Source organism: Myiozetetes cayanensis, unplaced genomic scaffold (genome assembly GCF_022539395.1).
Source record: "Myiozetetes cayanensis isolate MyiCay16 unplaced genomic scaffold, myiCay2020 scf1, whole genome shotgun sequence".
Lineage (NCBI taxonomy): Eukaryota > Metazoa > Chordata > Aves > Passeriformes > Tyrannidae > Myiozetetes > Myiozetetes cayanensis.
The window spans coordinates 67,282,898-67,303,699 of record NW_026086604.1 but is presented as its reverse complement, the minus strand read 5'-3'; the positions used below and the strand labels follow the sequence as shown (position 1 = coordinate 67,303,699).

The following is a 20,802-nucleotide window of genomic DNA, read 5'->3' as shown; positions in this document are numbered from 1 at the left end:
GCAAAATTCACGGAGTTTCCCCGAAATGTCACAGCCACAGAAGGGCAGAACGTGGAAATGTCTTGTGCTTTCCAAAGTGGCTCCACTTCGGTGTACCTCGAAATCCAGTGGTGGTTTCTGCGGGCAGCTGAGGACCAAGAGGCTGGAGCTGAGGTGACAGGCACTCAGGTACTAATCCTCTGCCATAGATTCCTCAAACCACCTGGAGAATGCCACAGAAAGGGAAGGAGAGGAAAGGGGGTAAGGGAAGGAAAGATAGGGAGAGCAGAGGGAAGGACCAGAGAGAGGTTCTGTATCTCTCCAGGAACTTAGTTTTGACCATGAAATAACAGTGCAGGAACCTGCAGACAAAAATGCCCACCTCAAGGGATGGTGCCTTTGGTGCCTGTCGCTCCCAGAACGCAGACAGGGATGCTCATGAAACCATGCAGATTTTTCAAAGTCTAATTTTTTTATTCTTTTCCCCTCCGTTTTTTTTTTTTTTTTTTTTTTTTTGTGGTGTGTTTTTTTTGTTTGGTTGGTTGGTTGGTGGTTTTTTGGTGTGTTTTTTTTGTTTGTTTGTGGTTTTTTCTTCCCCCTTTTTTTTTTGTTTGTTTTTGTTCTTTTCCTCTCTTAGATTTTCCCTTTGGAAAGCAGCTGTTCAAAGACTGCTCCTTGTGGGAATTTTTTATTTCCCGAGTGGCAAGATCCTACACGTGCCCTCCAATTTACAGCTAGCACAGTCGACTTGGCAGCCGTATGCAGCTGCCACAGGAGGGCACACGGTTGGCGGGGGTGGGGAAAGCAGGAGGGACCAAATGCCCCAGAAGCAGCACAAACCCCTGAATAATACAACTGCGCAATTCCATCCTTCCGAGCGGGACAGGAGGGGCTATGTCCACTTACACTGCCATCTGGGGACGCTCTTCCTCGCCTTCTCTGCCCGCTCCGCACCGGTCTAGGCGTTCAGCTGCCCCGAAAAGACGCCCACGCCAGGGGGGCGGGCGGGCTGTCCGCGGGGCAGCTGCCCTCTCCCACGCATCCCGGCTGTCCCGGTCGTCCCCGCTGTCCCGGGCTGTGCCCGGCGCGGCCCGCAGGTGGCAGGCGCGGCGCGCCGCTCCACGGGCTCCGCGGGTGGGTTGGGATCGGGGCGCGGAGCGGGGCGGGGGCCGGCGACCCACGGCGGCGCTCCTTTCCCTGCAGGTGGAGCTCCTGCCCGAGCGGGACCTGGACAGCGACGGCACGAAGATCAGCGTAAGTGTCGCCGCAGGGCGCGGGCAGCCCTCCGCGCCGCCGGCCGGGCGTCCCTTCCCCAGTCAGAGCCCATCCCTCGGAGGGCCGAGTCTGTTCCTGCCCCCCGTCTCCTTCCCATCCGCGCCGCAGGCTGCAGGAGGCTGGCAGTCCGCAGCTGAACGGTTGGACTCGATGATCTTGAAGGTCTTTTCCAACCTAAATAATTGATTCTGTGGTGCTTTGACTTCTTCCTTGCCGGCACAGGCAAGGTGCCAGGATATCCCTGCCCCATGCAGCCCCCCACATCCCTGGGCATGGAGGCATTGGCCAGCATGGCACAGGCAGTAGACCACTGATAGACTCTGTGAAGCACTGCACCCATCCTTCCTTGTACCTCTTGTTTTCATTTACCCTGGGCAACTGCTGAGCCTGCCTTAGCACTCCAAAGCTGGTTCTAAGGCTTAAATTTGTCTGTGAAGCTCCACTTCCCTTTAGTGGGGTGCGCAACTGCTTAAATTGGTGCTTTCCCAGGGCCATGCCCTTTGGCAGAAAGAAAGCTCAGAAAGACTTTGGTCTCCCTCTTGGGCGTAATTTCCACTCTTGGCCCCTGAGACTCTGTTTTAAGAAAGTAAGATTTTGACACCAGAGTTACCAATCTGCTGTTTGGAGATTAAACCAGAATGTTGTCTGAACAGAATTATGAGCAGCGTTGCTCCAGCCCTTGTCCAGGGAAAGGATCTCTTCCTCATCAGACCCAGGTCCTGAGACAGGCATAGCCAGAGGGCTGTTTCTGACCTCAGAATAGCTCAGACCCTCCTCCCTCAGCATCCCAAGAAATGTATAGTGGTGGGGTCATGGTGTGGTGCTCACTGCAGTGGAAAGACACAGATACTTAGCAGATGCTGCAGCATGAGTATTCTCTATGAGCCCAGAGGGGTTTTCCCTTTCTCTGGCAAAATACCTTTGGAAGTGCCTTTTAGCTGCAGCCAAGGCTGTAAGTACCAGCAAAACTTAAAACAGCAGTAAATAGAGGTGAATAATTTCTTTTAAATCTTTTACTCTGATGCTGTTGGTGGCTACAAATAACTAAACAGATAATTAGATCAGGTCAAAGTACAGCAAGATATAGCTGAAGGACATTTGCAAATGAGAATTGAGATACACTATGTTCAAATAATACTTATTCTAGCCATACTTACATTTCCTGTGATACTTCTCACCATACACTATAAACAATTTGTGTCATGGACCGTATCTTCAGTTATACTTGTAGACTATCTTACAAATGAGGTCCACATGTGGTCTTTGGATACTATTCCACTAAAAACAAGGCTAGCAGACAATTCATTACTTATCAATACTGACTCCTTTAAAATCTCTGAAGTAACAAATCTCTTTCATTATGTATGATAATAATTCATGATGGGGTATTTATAGTGTTTCTATAAGCTTGCATAAAACATTTATTTTACATTTGTAATAAAAAGAAAGTCAATGTTTCATATATGTCTAAATCCACTTTTTGCAAATGTAGCTTTTTTCCTTTTTTTCTGAAGACATACTACGTCTCCATTAGTATTCCTGTAAATTATCATCTTTAAAGAAATGCTAAAATATATCGAATGTTTGCTGAAATACACCTCTTTATCAGTTTTAAATTATAATCAGGGACAAACCGAAAACACGCATACGTGCTGCCAGCAACAATTTCTAAATTTCAAATGCAAAAGTCAAAAAACTGTTTCTCACCAGTGCTATGCAACACTGTTAATGTTGTGGCTATTGTATGGAAGCAAATGAAGGCAAAACATGACCTATGCATCCTCTTTCTATTCATATGAAACTTCTTTAATCCTTTTGCTGAACATGAACTGTTCAGTAGAGACATATTATTACTGGATATGGTTTAAATAACTATTCAGTACTTTCTGTGCTATCACATTATTAATGTGATCACATAATTAATATCACATACATTATGCTTGTAAGTGTGCAATCCATACTTTCAACTCAGTTTGCCAAGTACAAATTCAGAGCTGGGTACAACACAACAGGCTATAAAGTCCATCCAGCACCTTAAAGCAATAACATATTCACAAGTATTGCTCCTCAATTTATCAAGCAGGCAGAATAGGTGCTTTGCCAACACTGGTGACTATAGTATGCCAAGCTGTCAGAAACAATGTGTTCTACAATCACCAATAACATGTGCCTAGCTTCAATCTAACAGTTCTTCACTTTTGTGAACTACCATGTATTCATCATCCTGATGTTTCCTTATTGCCTGTTCCTGATATGACACAAACCAACCTTTACATCCATGTTTACGTAACAGTGAAAGTAAACCAGGTTCAGCAGTTCTTCAAAGCCAGTTTTAGATCTCACTGAACATGTTTTAACTGGCTTCTGGTGGTGAAACAGATATTAATTCAGATAGAGATTAAGAGAACAACAATGAAATATAAATTCTCTAAAGTGATGAATATAAAGGAAGGAACCTGTGTTAACTTTTCCCAATGCATCTTAATACCTATCACATATTTCTGAATGTATAATTTACTCATGTGTTTTAAATATATGAAACAAAGATATGTTGCCTTCAAATGTTAAAAGCAATTAAGAATAAAACAGGAGTCTTTTTCTATCTGCCAATAATCGATCTTTAAAATGTACTGATATATAACTCCTAATAAGTACATACTTACATAAACTAGACAAAAGGGTCTACCTGACTCAAGACATCTTGTTATCATTAACAGACAAAAAATACCAAGACTTTGCATACACTTTGAGGAGACAAACTGAATGTCAAATATACAGTTTCATTGTATTGAAGAGTACAAACTAATTTAATAAATAGTTATTAACATAGTTTAAATCTTGTCAAACATTTCCAGTAAAATTGTTAATCCACTAGTTCAAAAACTGAATTATTCAATCAAACCAGCTAACTGGAAAGGTTTAACCAATGAAGTGCACAGATACTAGGTTTACATAAGAAAGCTCATTAAGAATGCTCATGATTTTAAGCAATTAATTGAAATGAGCATGGTAGTGTGGGTTGTTTGTCTGAGACTAATTATATTTCAGAGCAAACCATCTAAGCAGATTTGTAAAGAAAATGTCAGGCATCCTCACCGACAGAATTAGCCATACTCATCCTTGATGTAACCTCCCTGCAGAAAGCACAATCACACCATTGATTAATTTGGCACTATGTCAGTAGAGTCAGTAGAGTTTGCAGAGAAAGAAAAATTCCTGACAACATATTTGTTTCTTTGTTTTCTTTTCCTGGTAAATTTGCAGACAGTGAAAGTACAAGGGAATGACATCTCCCACAAGCTGCAGATTTCAAAAGTGAGGAAAAAGGATGAAGGCTTGTATGAGTGCAGGGTAACCGATGCCAACTATGGAGACCTTCAGGAGTACAAGGCCCAGGCATTTCTCAAAGTCAATGCTAACAGCCACTCTCGGCGAATGCAAGCCTTTGAGGCATCTCCAATGTGGTTGCAAGACATGAAACCTCGTAAAAACATCTCAGCAGCTGTCCCAAGTAGCATCCACAATTCTGCCAATCAGCGTGTGCGTGCCACCTCCAGCCCCGAAGCAGCAGCCAAAATCCCCAAACAAAGTCCACAATCAGGTATGGTAAAGCATTTTGAGCTTTCATTTGATTGCTAACCAGCATGCAAAAGGAGGCTAAATCAACAAGGTAACCAGGAAATTGTGACTAGGAGGAGTGTGGTGCTCAGTTATTCCTCCTTCTTTCTGGTTCCATTCTTCTTGATATATCCTTACTTCCTAAAATCTGAAGAATGAATTTCTGAGCAGAAGAAGCAAAAAACCCTTAAACTTCTGTATGTGGATTTTATCTCTACTGGTTTTACCCACCTAGGGTTAACTCTCAAATCAAAGCTTAGCTTTCCCTGTAGTGTGTGTGGAGAGAGAGGGCCGTGCCAGTGAATGACTCATTTCATTTTAAGATGGCTGTGCATGATAAATTAAATAAAACACTCATCCAGATGTGTTTCTTCCTAAGTTATTTTGCACCAGTCACCTATTTTTTATATCTCCAACATTTGGTGAAACTAATTTACTTTTAGTATCAATCCTATTTTCATAAGGAACTTGACTTCTAAATCTAAGCAAACCTTAGATACAGCAAATAGTTTCTCTGTTGTGTAGGATTTAGGAAGACCATGGGTTTGTCAGAAGATGTGTTTTTGCTGTCTTCAAGTGCTTGACCATTGGCTCTGAATCAAGAGTTAAAATGGCAATGCTACCATTGTCTATCATGTAGAAATTAATGTACTACACCTTTTGGTTGGGGGATTTTGTTCAGCACTGTATAAATAACCTATAATCAATATGAGTCTTCATTTTCTACATTGATACAGTAAAACTCACAGTTATGCAAAGGTTTATGACTATACAGGAGGTGCAGCACTATACAATGGCAATATATAGATGGACAGGATAAAAAATTGAGACATTCAAAATGATCAGATATCCTCTGGAAAACAAACTGTGTAAGTTAATGGGTTTGTGGGTTGCTTCTATTTACACTGAGGGTCCAATGTAAGGCAGGAAATCACAATCTACCTTAAAATATATAATGGAACATAACCTAATTAACTCTGATACATCATTTTTCTGCTAGTGTGTTATTAAATCAAAAACTGTGAATGCAATAAATTTCATAGCACATCTGCTGTGAAATCACTTTCATCTTACAGGCATACTATTAGAAAAACTTTTTTATAAGGAAAATACATTTCATTACAAATTGGAACAATATGATTATTCATATGAAAATTGTTATTGCTCCTAGAAGAGCTGGTGTATGTGCTACCACTATTTTATCTCTGTACACATTTTTAAACTTGTTTAAAAGTTGTAATCAGTTCTCCTTCCCTGAAATTGAACCACTTTCATTTTTTAGCTCTTCCAAAAAACAGCTTAGCTGTTAAAAGAAAACAAATATTTCAGTTTATATTAAACAATCATTCTACCATTGCTTTGCTTTCAGACAAATTTATATACTGCTTATTTTCCATTGGACTCACACATTTCAAAGCAGCAGACTTCCCCATAAACTGAAAACTCTGATTTCTATTCAGTTCTATGTGAAATTAATTAAAAGAATTGGAGGTTTATGAAATAAATAACAACAGGCCACACTGAATTGCAGCCAAAGTGTGCAAAGAAACAGCTAATCCACTAAATCATTCTGGATATATAATTGAACCTATAGTATTGTTTACGTCTTTAGTCTAAGCAATATCTTGACTGATTGCAGGACATTAGCAATTTGAGAGCTAATAGATTAGTACATGGAAAGGTCCCTGTAAAAAGGAAAAAACAATAAGAAAACTAATATCTTCTTTTCTACTTGAGCAAAGATTACTGCAGATCAAGTGCAGACAATCACAATCATAAATAATTTAAAAATTAAACCAATAAAAATATCATTTATTGTATAAATTAATTTTTAATGAAAAAGCACAGGCAAACTCTGCATTCATCAGAGGTGTGGCTTATCTCCTAAAGAAATAGATTGTACCAAAAATCACTATTAAGTTTAATTTCAATTAATTAGTCGCTTACTACACTAATTGTTGGTGATATTTTTGATGAACATCAGTTTAGCTCATGAGAACCAAGAATTATTTTCTTTTACTTGAGAAAATCTTGGCCTCACTTTTCCAGCCATGGTGAGATTTGGATTTTCACTCCATTTTATAGTCATTCTTCACTAACAGAAATACCCATGGGAACACAAGGCAGTGAGAGGGTCTAGCTCCATGTAACTTTGAGGAGCAATTTCAGCTGAGGAAAGGGAGATGTCAGTTGTGAGACCTCAAAAAGGCAAAAAGAAGTGGTCATAGACATTATTAGTCTTCTTTTCATGATGCACAATCAACACAATCTCCTTATTTAATCAAATGAGAAACTCTTCCCTTCTTCATCATCATACTAACTATATATATGCATGCATAAGACTGCTGTGTGATTACGTTATATGTAAGCAACGTATCCATCCAGCCTAGAACATACAAACATGTTTGAGTACAAATGTATCATTATCAACTACATGTTTTGAAGGATATACAGGTTGATTATGATGTGTTTGTTAATGTTGAATAATACCATTTGAAAGGAGAAGTATTAGTAACCGTAGGCAATTGTATCAAATATTCTCCAACACTGGGGAGCTGGTGCATAGTTATTGGCAAGCAAAAGATTTTACTGCCATGCTCACAGATTATTGTAAAATACATTTACAGCAATGGGAAACATGACACTCTGAAATTATTGGGAATTTTGTATTCAGTCATTTCTGAAGAGTTCAGCTACTAATATATGAAAAATTTACTATGACTATATTATTATTTTGTCCCCAAAATTTATTTTTTGAAAGTTAGATAGCACTCTACTTGACTTATTCTATCCTGAATCGCACTGCAGAATATCATTTATTTCTTAACAATAGATATTTAATATGTAGCTCTAGAAAAGCAGTTTACAGTCACTACCATTTTAAAACATCAGCATTTTCCAACTGAATAGATATTTTTGCTATTCTTCTTTATGTAAAAGTAAAATATTTGTGATAACTCTGAGGGAGCTAAATAGCCAGGATTGACAAATTAAAATGGCATGAGGTTCATTCAGTATTTTGCACTGCTCTGAAAAACACTATACCAATGTAAAAAAAAAGATATTTATTATTGTTATTGTAATGGACATTCAGTATAGGATGAAATAGCTAATGAGAACAGACACTCCCACAGACAGTCTTCATATAATATACTAAAAAGTTCTCAATAACTACCTCAAAGTCAAAAAAGTCAGGAAAGCAAAAGTCAAAGCTAACACACCTTGACCCTTTCATTTCATATTTATGGACTGCAGCAAATGAAGTAACCCATCACAGCTTAACAGGAATCTGAGTAATTCGACAGGTTAATTGCATATATCCAGAAAATGTCCTATGTAGGTGGAGTGACAGACTTTTTTTTCCTGCATAACTCATAACAACCTATCTTAATCCAAAGCACAGAGTTATGACAAATCCTTGTAACTCTAAACAATACTGCAATTAAATGGAGTCCAAGAGCTAAAATGAATTCAGGTGAAAGGAAGCTAAATAATCTCCAGGCTGCACCAAATGTCACTTTTTCATGGATACAAATCTAGACAAACTTTGCTGCCTGCATTCAAGTGACTCAATATTTATGGCAACAAAAAGGGCTGAAGAATTTTTGTGCTGGGAATGTGTATATCTGCCAAACTCTTCCTGTTCTGCCAATACTCTGTTAAAGCACCCAAAGCCATTAGTTGCTTTTCAGATTCAAGAAGATCAGTCTCAGAGATCTCAAAAGGGAACAGCTATAAATGAAGAAGTGACAATAAGGCTCATTTTCTGACTGCTTACATAAGTTCAACTATTAACCTAACTGCATGACAACACTTCCTGTGATGATAGCAGAGTTGCAGTGAGTGACTTGAAAAGGAAATCAAAGGAGGTTGTCATTACCTGAGACAGAATGGTCTGGATTCTTGGCATCATAAATCACACTGAGAAGCTGATCATCAGGCACGAATGCAAAAGAAGAGGATTAAAACATGTTTCATAAACTGTGGACATGCCTTTCTGTCTCCATTTTTATCTACAGAATCTAGGAATCTTTTATTATCAATCTCTTTTAAGCAAAAAATGTATGTCTAATTTGGAATCTTCTGGGATATAAACCAACTTCTGCATTGTTTTTTTTCTTATTGATTTACATTCCATCTCCTCTTAAAGCAAAGGAACAAAATGTCTGCTCTAGCCTCCACCAAGGTGACAGCCAACACTACTGTTTTCTTCACTAAGAGAGTCTTTGGCTTTCACAGTTACTCTTTTAGAAACTGTGAGTATCCATAAGGTTGGGAGGCACTAACCATTACTGCGATTGTGGCACAGCAAAAAGCCAAGTCTCTGTTTTCTTAAGATTTGATTAAAGCAAAAGCCAAGTGCCAGTTTTGTTGTTATTCAGCTGTTCTCAGAAATTCATGCAAGAAGATGATGCAATAACTATCCCATTTTAAACCTGTATACACTGCAATCTCTTCTTCTACTTGAAATTTACACTTTGATTCCCTCTTCCTGAAAAGAAGCTGTTCCATTTATTCAAACCATGTTAATTGATGTAGCCTTAATAAGTAATTGGCTGTTGACCTTGGAACTGTGAGTATCTTTTGAGAAGTGCTAATCTTCTCCAAATAACTTAGTTGGCAATGCAAGGTCTATATAGCAGCTAACCTCCTCTTTTTTTTTTTTTTTTTTTTTTTTTGGGCCAGATCTTCCAATACAGAATAAACTCACTAATGCTTTATGTTTCTTTCAAAAGCCCCACATCCTAATTTCTTATCTTTGCGTACTTACTGATCAAACAAAATGCATACAAATACTTTAGCTCCCATTCCTAGTGCTTAGTTCATCTAAACCCAGTAACAAACAAACTTCTCAGTTTATCTGCAGTTCTAACTCCTGTCACAAGCAAAATGATATCTACTTTTTGTAACCATCCCTCACTGCCATTGCCAATCACAAATACTACACTACTATCAATTGTTATTCCTTTTATAAAAATACAGGTTCAGGAACTAAGGAAAGAAATCACTCACCAACCAGTATGTGTTCATTTATCTTGCTCTACAAGTTTGAACGGTTGTTCAATCCCACATGCCCATACCAGACTGAGTACTTGGGTATACTTAGTTTTATACATAGCCTCTGTGAAATCTGAGATATTATTTTCAACCTTAGTTATGCCCATAATTAAGCAATAATAATAAATCACAAGAGAAAATAGGTCTTTGAGATTTCTTGAGATAATAATGGAATTTGTCATTAAATATGTGACAGTTCCACTGTAACTTGCATTTCTGTAAAAGTGATGGTGTTTGGATGCTGCACTTTTGTGTCCTATGATGCCAATCAATAAACAGTGAGAACAGACACAGAGGAAACTAAATGTACAAAATCTAAGAAACTAATTTTGTCTTTTCTTCATCTACAATGTAATTTATATATGCACATGTATACTGAGATCTTTCCTATTCTTTTAGTAACATTACCAGTGTGTTTCACTGTCCATCATTGCTACATGTGCACTTAATCATATCTCTTCCTTCTTTTAGCTGTGTAAAAATGAACCTTTCAGACTAACCTCACCTTTAGAACAAACATTCATATACAAAGATTTGATAGGAGACCCCCACAGGAGTTCTCTTAGTAGCAGAATCACGGTAATTCTTCTCTACATACCTGATATAACTTTATTTGGTAAATAACCATTAGAAAGATTGCCCACACATGCAGTAAACAAAGAGAAGAAAATAAAGAAAGATGAGAGAAAATGGGGGAGGGGGAGAAGCTGTGTATGATTTGTTTGTCAGTTCACTCAAATTGCTTTTCATTGCTTCACAATCAGACAGCTTGCACTGGGTCATCAGAGATTGCAGCTTATGTGACAGGGCCTGCTCTTGAAATAACTGATGGGATTTCCTTGCTTCAGAACACAACCCATTTGTTACTTGACAGATATACAGCAAAGCAGAGGATATTTTCACTTCAGATGAGAAACAGGAAGTTTCCCATCTATGGCATCCTACTTCATTATGAAAATCCTTTGCATCACATACAATGAAAATGAATGGGTTCAATCGTCTGCTGACTGGAAGGGATGCAACTCCGCTGAAGTTTAAAAGACATCATTCATCTACAATAGCAAAAAATCTGGCTCAATGAAGATGAATTATCTTCTACTTATAGAGTCAATTATAAGAAAAATCTAAGCTTTGCCCAGCATGTATCACCTGAAGATGTTTAAAACAGTGAAGGTTTCTGGGAATAGAATGAAGGGAAGGTAAACATCTGAAAACTGTTGTTTTCATCTTATTCAGATTCAGGGGGAAAGGTCATTCTTCGTGGTAGGTTTTGTTGCTTCAGGGTTTTTTTGTGTTTTTTCTTCAACTTTGATTAACCTTTTTCTAGTGCTTCTCTTTGCAGCCTTAGGTCAGACTAGATAGAAAGCTCAGCACTTTCAATATTTTCTTGTTCTCTGGACAGGGAGTTTACATTTGATTAATTCAAAAGCTGCAAAGATATTCCAGACACATTACTGTCTTTATAGCTACAATAATAATCAATTAATCCTTCTTTGTTGATTACAAAGCTGGATGGCATTTGAAGAGCACATAATGATGTTTCTGTCAACCTTGAGAAGACTCTGCTCCAAACTCTCCATTTTATCCTATCATAAGGAAGTTGCAATCAGAGTATTTGGCAGAGCAACTTGCTATCCTGTCTGTCTGTGGGTCAGATCCACCTCACTGAAGTTTGTTCCCCCATCTACTGTCAAATGCTACCATCATGGAACAAAGCTGCTGCAAGTTAGGTGCACAGCCACATTTGCAGTGCTTCAAACATTCAATCTCTGTGTTCATCAGCCAAGAGAAATACAAAGAGTAAATCTGAATGCTAGTTCTGCTACCAGTCCTGTTTCTACTGCCATTATTATCTCAGCTGTTGTTGTTGCCTGTGATACTGACTGCGAATTTTGGCCATCAAATCACAGAGACAGAGCTATAAGGATTATAAAAGTGACTTGTACAAGACTACAGAAGATGATGTATCCATCTCCAGTTCATTCTGTGTAACTGGGATTAAAAAAAAAAAAAAAGGGTTCAAAAGTCAAGATTTTTTTGTCAAGGAGCAATAACAAATCAATCATGAAGGCAAGAACTAGGCAGTAGGTGTCACAGAGAGCCATACATTCAGATAGTGCAAAGACTTTTACTAGAATAATACTGTTAGATAATATGACTACATAGGATTGTGCCTGTCTGAAATACTACCAAAATAACAGGTCAGTTACTTATTTTGAACTCAATTCACACATACAATATCTGCTAATCAGGGACCGTCTTTTACCTGAAGAGACTTTGAATATCGATGAATAATATTATGATTGATCCCACATCTCAGAACTGTAATGAGAAAAGTTGAAAAAATCTGAAATAAAAGCAGAAAACTTCAATAATCTGGAACGTGAATAAGACAGAATTAATACAGTATTTGGCACAAATACTTAAGCTTCATTCTCACAATACACCATTTTCAAACTGGTGTACTGTGATTATAGGTACGATACCCTTTTTTTTAAAATTTTATTTGTAACACAGTAATAGCAACGGTGAAGGTTTTGGATTTGTGAACACTGATTTAACTCTTACAATTTAATGTGTTGCCATCCCAAGTATTTGTGTTGCTCCAATCAGAAGTTATTGCCCCAAATCTGGATGGCAGAAAGAAATGGGTGTCTGCTCCTCAGCTTTCACAGTTCACAGTGTCAAGCATCTATATTGTCATAAATGCATAATTTATAAGCCTCAATGACAGCTGATAAAATAAAACACAGAGCTGTTAAATTGAGATAAATGAAGAGATGGCATGGGGTTTGTTTGTATCACTCCTACTACTGGCATTTTAATTTCCATAAGAGGGGGACTCAGAGAGATGGAGGCACTGTCATCCTAAACTGCTCCAGCTAAACTCATTAAGAGCTTGTGAGTCACAGCTCTTAGACAGAGATACCTTCTGTTAGTCAGAGCCATTGTTCTAATCTCTATAACAACTGCATTATCCACGAGGCAAACAAAGGATCAAAGGAACGGTCCCTGCCTCAAAACACTTACCATCTAGGAATCAGACAGAAGAAACCAGACTCAGCCAGTGTGAGCTTAGCTGAGTTCCATGAAAATAGCTCTTATATAAATGATATAAATAGAAGGAGATCAGTTTGATTGTTTGTCAAATATGAGCCTAAGTGTCAGGTGTGAAAAATTAGAAAAGGGATTGAATATCACATGTTGAAATATTTACAAAAGATTAAATTTTTCCCTCCATCTGTGTTATAATAACCCTCTTTATATTTTTTTTTTTTGTGACGGTGCTGTTGAAGTTGACAGAGTAATATTAAATATCACCCACTTAAATTTTCTTTCCAATAGATGAAGGAATTAACAGGGTGCAAAAAACAAAGGAGTAAAAAGACAAGTCCAATTTTAGTTTTCTTCAAATAAAACTCTTGTTTTTGTTGTCTCTTTCAGAAATGGCTCCATTAACAGTTTGATTACTAAGTGGCATATATCAAATATACACATGTATATACATTACTAAAATGCTGAGCAATTTGTGTTAGAGTCATGTTTAGTTACAACAGCAGAACCCAGTTGCTAAAAGAGTCAATTCAATAGTTTTTGTTAACAGCCTAAATTCGACTTTCCTTCAGGATAGGGCGTAACTACATGCAAGTATAGGATGAAGATAGGTTACCACAGGACAGTCAGAAAAAATGGCATTTCCTCTAGAATCAACCATTTCATACAGATGAATACAAATGCATCAGTTTTTATTTTTTCTGTCACACATAAAAAAAATGTTAAGACATGTTTTGTCCATGGTTTTCAGAGATAGGATGAGAGAGAAAGGTGCCTAGTGCTGATAAGAGCAGTCAAAAAGCATGCTGCCAGTTGTTCTGAAACAATACCAGTCATCCAATTTGGGGCTTACATTTGCTTGAGCTTGCACCCCTCCCCCTCAGCTTTGAACTTGTTGCAATGGGCACTGCATACTGCACTGCTTTTCAGTTTTGTTTAAATAGCTAACTTTGGTATTTCACAAGCTATTTGCAAACACCTCTTTTAGCAACCTTTTCTCCAAAAAGTACTCTCTCACTGAAACAGCTGAAGTCAATGCATTACTTATACAGGTGAAGAGATTTGAAAACTTTACAAGGTAAAAACACCAACTAAAGAAAGGAAAAAATTAGAATATGTGCTACAAATGGCTGATGCTTGGACATTTCTGACTGTGAGTCCCGAGTAGGCAGAATCTCACTGTCCTAAGAAAGTCAGTCAGGGAAATTTGAGTATCAAGGTTAAAAAACTTCCATAATATAGTAAAAATTTAATGATGAAAGTACTCATAGTTTTACATACCCTGAACAGTTCAGAGACATCAAGAGCTCACTATATGTTTGACTCATCGAGTGAAATTTAAAGAAGTTGAGCACAAAAATTTTTCTGGCTGCTAGAAGGAAATATAGACTTCTAAAGTTGAAAGCTGTGTCCCTTAGCTTCAAAATTCATTCTGACATTGACACGCCTTACCCCACATATCACCTGCACAGACAATTCAACAACACTTAATTTCACCAAATAGGAATCTAACTACTTGCTATGTTACTACTCTAAATTCTTTTTGGAGAATATCATATGAAAATGCTCAGGAAATTAAAATTTCAGAAGCTGAATTTCAGTTGGACAATCTGCCCAGATACCTAGACACACTTTCAGACCACAACAGACTAAAAAAGTTTGTGAAGGAAGCGTAAGCATTTGAACAAAACTTAGGATAACTGCTACAAAAATGAATGACACTCATGAAGCCAGTACAACTGTATCAGGATTTCCTAATCATGTGTATAGTATTATTTAGCATTGAAGTACTTATGAACAGAATTTAAACTAAGCTATATATGAAAACAGAAGGAAATGCACTGACAAGAATGGAAATTGTGCATTACAGGATAAAGGACATAAGAGAGACAAAAAATTACACCAGAAACAGATTAAGTCAAGTACACTATCCAGTTCATCTTTCTGAAAAACTATGTTCAAACTCAACAGTTCTTTTTGGTTGTTTTTATCAGAACAGTATGAAAATCTATACATGTTGATGAACTTTCCATTTGAGTTATATGTTTAGGAATCTCTGCCCTCACTCCTGTCTGTTCAAGGTGAAAGGATGACAGGGTTGAATCATTTTAATGATCTCGTTTTCATCTTTGAGAATGACATTAGAGATTCTTTTATCTTATTCATAGTGCATGATTGCCCAATTAGGAAGCCTGATTCTACTCATGAGGTAAAGAAAGAGATACAAATAAGAACATTTTTTTTAAGAATTAATAAGAGAATGATGACTCTCAGGTATGTTTCAGTAGAAGAACAAGAATGTTGAGATTTAGTTGTTTCTGTAGGGACTGATGTAGAAAGTGGTCTGAATGTAAAATGCCATATTTGTTCACACCAGTATACACTTAATTCTACTTCTGTCCATCTTGGCATTGTGAATTACAAAAGTCATTCAAAGTCCCATTTTTCTCTCTTTTTTTTCTCCTTTCATACTGCTATCTGTTGTCCTTTTATAGATTTACTATAGCTTGTTCTGAACCACTGCCTGAAGGCAAGTATCATTTTCCTACATGCTACCTATATTTGAAGTCCCCTCGGGTTTTTTCTTCTCCCAAGTATTGCCATCTCAAGTTTGCATTAGAATGTGACTTTAGGTGTAGCTGGCAGGAATTTAAAGGTTGTGGCCTGCCTTAGCGCAGAAAGAGCTTCAGGATTTATTGTGGCTCAAGTTTCTGTCAGAATTCTCCCCTCTATTTGGAGTTGGAAAGTTGTCACTTTTTTTGCTCCATGACAAGGTTGAACACATCTGTTCACCTGGGCTCCTTACCTAGAGAAAGCTGAGGATTAACCCCTCATCCAGAATCCCATCCCTCTTCTTTATCTACTCTTCTGGGCATGACTGACAGATAACGAACAGACATCAGATGAACTGCACTACACACCGAATACAAAATCTGAGTAGATTTCAGGGAAATTCAAGACATAACCTATTCTAAACTTCAATCAATTTGGAAGCAACTTACTTCCAAAATACAAAAAAAAGCCACAAAAAAACCCACAGAAGAACCAAACCAACCAACCAACCAAAACAAACAAACAAACCACAAAACAAATAAAACCACAACAAAACCAAACACAAAACACAAGAACCCAAAACCGAACAAAAAAACCACAATAAAACAAAACCAAACAAAGCCCCAAAACAAACAAACAAACAAAAACAGAAATTCAGAACTTTTCCCTCTGGTGTGTAAGACAAATTCATTTGCTCACAACAGCAATCCGCACTAGTTTAAGCTGATTACTTTACAGTCAATGGATAAAGATGGAGGGAAATCCTAAGCAAAAGGATCTGCATTGAATATGATACTTAGTGCTCATCTTCTGTCATTCAGTTGCTCCAAACCAAACACAGATGATTGAGCCTTAAAACACCCATGAGAAGTCACTCCTTTGAAGAGGAAGACGAATATATATATCTTAGCAGCATAAGAGAGATATATACAACTATGATTTATGCAATTCAGAGGAACAAGAATGATAGCAATTGATAGGCCAGAGAGAAAAAATCTATTTATTAAAAACCTGTGTGAGACATATTCAAATAAAACTTCAAATAAAATCAAGCATACTTAGTTTTATTTATCTTTATGTATATAATACTGCAAATGTCCTCCAAGAAATCTTACAGCTCATTTATGTCCCCAGTAAAATTAAGGCACGTATCTCATGAACTTTTACTTACTTTACATGGATATAACCAAAATTATGATTTCATGTGTTTTCAACTGGGGCTGACAAGAAGATTATTTAAAATTCAACACTATTAAGCAAAGCTAATTGTTATAAAACAGTAGACTAGGCACTTAAAGATGGAAAACATCAGCACAATTTCCAAGATTTCTACACCTCTGTGATTTCAGAAATCAGTAATACAGTAAAATTAACTCATATTCAGCACAGTCCCATATATATGTTGGGATATTTTGATATAATGTAATACATACTGAGAATCTGGGATGGACTTTTGTGTGACTGGCTGTATTCCTCCTCTACTGGTCAGCACAAAACCAGGACACTGCTCAAGCATTGATCAGTGGGTTACTATTAAAGGAAACTCAAGGATACCCTAACTAAATTTGTATGTTTAATAAAATAGTAAAGAAGTGCTGTTGAATATGCAGATTTCTTCTGTTATTTATATGAGAATACACTATTCATTGTATACACAACTGTAAGAAGACAATTTTCAGAGGCTCTGACAGGTATTGAGGCTCAGAATGAAGGAGGCTATTACATCCCAAATCTTAGAAAGCGCAGATGGAAACTACTTGAGACCCAGGGTGGTTAACTGTGCGAGGTACTCCTACAAATAGGAGATGCAAAAATTGTAATGCCTGAGGCAGCTGCTTAGTTTACAATTCAGTGTTTCATCCAGTTGTGAGAAAATAAACGGGCAAAACTATTTAACCAGTATTTGTTTTTCTCTGCTTGTCTCCTAAAATCCCACATATCTTTACACAAATTTTGCCTGATCAATATCTTAGTGAAAGCCAGGGACTGTAGTCATTCAAGCATGGAATGAGTAACTACCTTTTTGATCAGTTAGGGTTTACTAGAATTTATAACTTCTGATAGCCTTATTTTATACTTAGATGCTCTAAAACCGTTTTCATTAAGAGAACAAAATTGATGTTTACTTGTGTGGTTCATACACTGTGAGCCATGAAGTACATTTCAGCATTTATGACAGAGATGTTTTTATTATTTTAAACATTAAAGTCACAACCATTTATCACAATTTTTTTTCTCTGTATTCATAACATTTAAGAAAACCATGAATTTGAATAAAACACAGTTTCAAACACCTTAATGGCATGAACTACTCTTTCATGTTGTTGCACAAAAACTTACCTCATAATCACATGCCTTTGGCAGTATGGTATTTGTTTACAGGAGAAAGATAAGTATTTCATGGACATTTGCTCTTTCAGATGGGTGTTAGTAGCAGGAAATAAAAGACAAGTAATAGGTATTTAAATTTCACAGGAAGAATTTAACTGGATCCCAGTGGCTGATAGGTGAAACTCTGAGAATGTCTGATGCACACATCAAGTAGAGTTTAATTAATAATGTAGAAATAAAATAGGCATACTTTATATGATGCTGCTTCTTCTGAGTTACTGTTTTTGAGGGTTACATAATTGCAGTCCCGTTTTACCCAGTGTTGTTGACCTGCAATAAAATTTCTTTTAGCTGTCCTTATGTTATTAGAAAATAATGCTTGAAATGGAGAGGTAATGAGTAATCAATTTATCAAATCCCCTACCAGATAGACAGGGTTTAACTTATATTACTATGCTTACAGTTCCAGTGATTCAAGTCTTGGTCAGAACAGTACACTTAAACCACATCTGCATTAAAAAAATCTGTATCTGGATACTCTGAATTTTCAAGATATTTTAATTTTCAAGATATTTTAATTTTCAAGATATTTTAATTTGGATTTTGATGTGTACCTTGCCTCTGACATAAGTCTAAAATGGTGGAACTGAGTCTCTGATTTAACCACCCCATGACTTTCAGATTTGAAGTCAAAATGGAAATTTCTGAATATTTTTGTTCACTTATCTTTTTTGAAGAGAAAAAAAAATAAAATATGAGCAAGTATGACAGAACAGAAAAATGAAAAAAGTCTAAAAAAGCTACTTTCACTTCCACTATGTCCTTATTCTTCAATGGCAGCTTCCACTCTTCCAAAAGCTAAAGAAATACTTGGGTTCATGAAAAAAAACCACCCAATTATTTTTCACATCTCTGGGAAAAAAAGAAACCTGAGTATACTTAAACTTCAATTTTATTCCATAAAACATCACTGAAAAGGTGAGATCACACCTTGTATCTGTATATGTCACTGTATTTGCAATTTTATTGTAAATTGGGTTAGACAGCATCTTGGAAATTATTAAACCAGATTAGGATATACTAACTGGTTCCCAAAACCTTGCAGAGGACAGTTTTTTCCAACAAACTTAATAGCCTCTTTCCTCACATTGAAGCTGAAATTGTTTTAGTTGTATTTTCCCTAATTTTTTCTCAGAATTGTTCAGAATTGCCTTAGCTTGCATTCACTGCATGTACTCTAACCTAAATCCCTTGCAAGATAAAGAAAATCAGACTTGCTGTTTAGAGAAGAACATGCATGTAGAGCAGTTGGAGGGAGGCCATGATTTATGCAGAAACTGAACATTACAAATTAAAAGGTTATTGTGGGTTTGTATTATATATTACCCCCTAATTTGGGGATCTGTAGATTGTCATATTGAAAAGAGAAAAAAAAACCCACCAAAAATCAAAGAGCCTTTTTCCTGAAAATATTTTTAAGTCAAACTTATTTTATATCATACTGTTTCTTCTCCACACATTATAGCTTTCAAATTCTCAAATTGCAACACCATTAATTGTTAAAAAAGCTCTTTTAAAAAATACCCTAGAGATTCTTCTGAGGTGCATTATACATATTTTGTGCAAAGGAAATGTATCTCCAAAGACCTCTTTAGGGCGGTCTTGAGCCATGTATTTCCCTAATTCAATCAAAAAAACCTCATTTCAATGGAATAAAACAAGTGAAAATTGAATACATCAGGAAATGATCTAAGTGAGTTCTGCTAATGTCATTAGGGAAAGAAAATTTATAAAAATCTGTCAAATTACAAATTTTACACATTATGTAAAAGAGAGAACAAATCCATGCTGCAATGAAACCAAACTGACCTCAACCCTGGAGTTCAAGTTTGTAGATACTACCTGTGTGAGAACAACCCCCAGAAAGAAGTTACAGCCAATTTGCTTGTGTGTTTGCTTGTTCCTAATACAGAGCAAGTGTTTTGAGAAGCCCAGAAAAGTACTGCAGTGTACTTGAATATTGCTCAAGTAATAATGCAGGTAGCATTGTTAGATGGGCAAGAGAGAGGTAGGCTTCCCACTCCTGTCTTCTTTCAGCAGGAACTAAGTTCGGAGTTCCCTTGGACTTCTTTGAAAAATCTCAGTAATGTCTTTGAGATATATTTCCATTTTAAAGCTAATATTCATTTACAGATTCAGTTCACACACAGATAATTGAAATCACAGATTACTTAGAAGGTTTTGTGTATGTGACAGAGGACTAAAAGTGTTTTATGGCAACCACTATGGATGCAACTTCTCACATGATGTATTCACTGAAGTAAGCAGTGTTCATCTAAAATCTGGAATTTAGTTTAATCCCTATTTTTGAAAGGGAAAAGTTTACTAAAGATAAGAACAGAAATACTTTTTGCTACACTTATAAGCAAAGTTAGCAGATACAAAGAAACTGTGCTATTGATAAAAATCTGCAAACTTTAAAAAATGAACACTTTCCTGTCTTTTTTGCTTTCATTGTGTATATTCTTGATGAGAAGACAAATGTGCTTTTTGGGGCTGCAATGAAATCCATCATCCTGTTTAATAATAAATTCTTTACAAAAATGGCTTATACATGATCAATAGATTTTTTTTAATAACTATTTATTATAAGTCCATCATAATCATGGACTGCTTATAACACCATTATTACTTTGTTGTAGAACTGATGCCTGTAACTATCAATAACATTAATACTTTTCAAATATACAACTCAGATGTAAAATCTATTGATCATGCATTAACCTGATATAATTGGAACTTCTGTTAATAGCACCAAACTAAATTTATAGTTTTCACCTCAAGTAATATGTTTCAAATTTGGAATGTGATTCTATAGGATATAGGGAGTTATCAAGCACTGAGACTTGGTATGTAAGACATCTAAATACTTAC

The 20,802-nt window shown here is 36.7% G+C and overlaps 1 protein-coding gene across 3 annotated transcripts in view; it reads left to right on the top strand.

The window, feature by feature from the left end:
• The window catches only part of VSTM2A (V-set and transmembrane domain containing 2A), a 50,687-nt gene that overhangs the window by 2,772 nt on the left and 27,113 nt on the right, over window positions 1-20,802 (top strand). For all 3 annotated transcript variants that reach the window (XM_050307450.1, XM_050307459.1, XM_050307467.1), the window contains exons 2-4: window positions 2-168; window positions 1,183-1,233; window positions 4,519-4,855. In XM_050307450.1, coding sequence (XP_050163407.1) covers window positions 2-168; window positions 1,183-1,233; window positions 4,519-4,855 — 555 coding nt within the window. The remainder of the gene's footprint in view (window position 1; window positions 169-1,182; window positions 1,234-4,518; window positions 4,856-20,802) is intronic.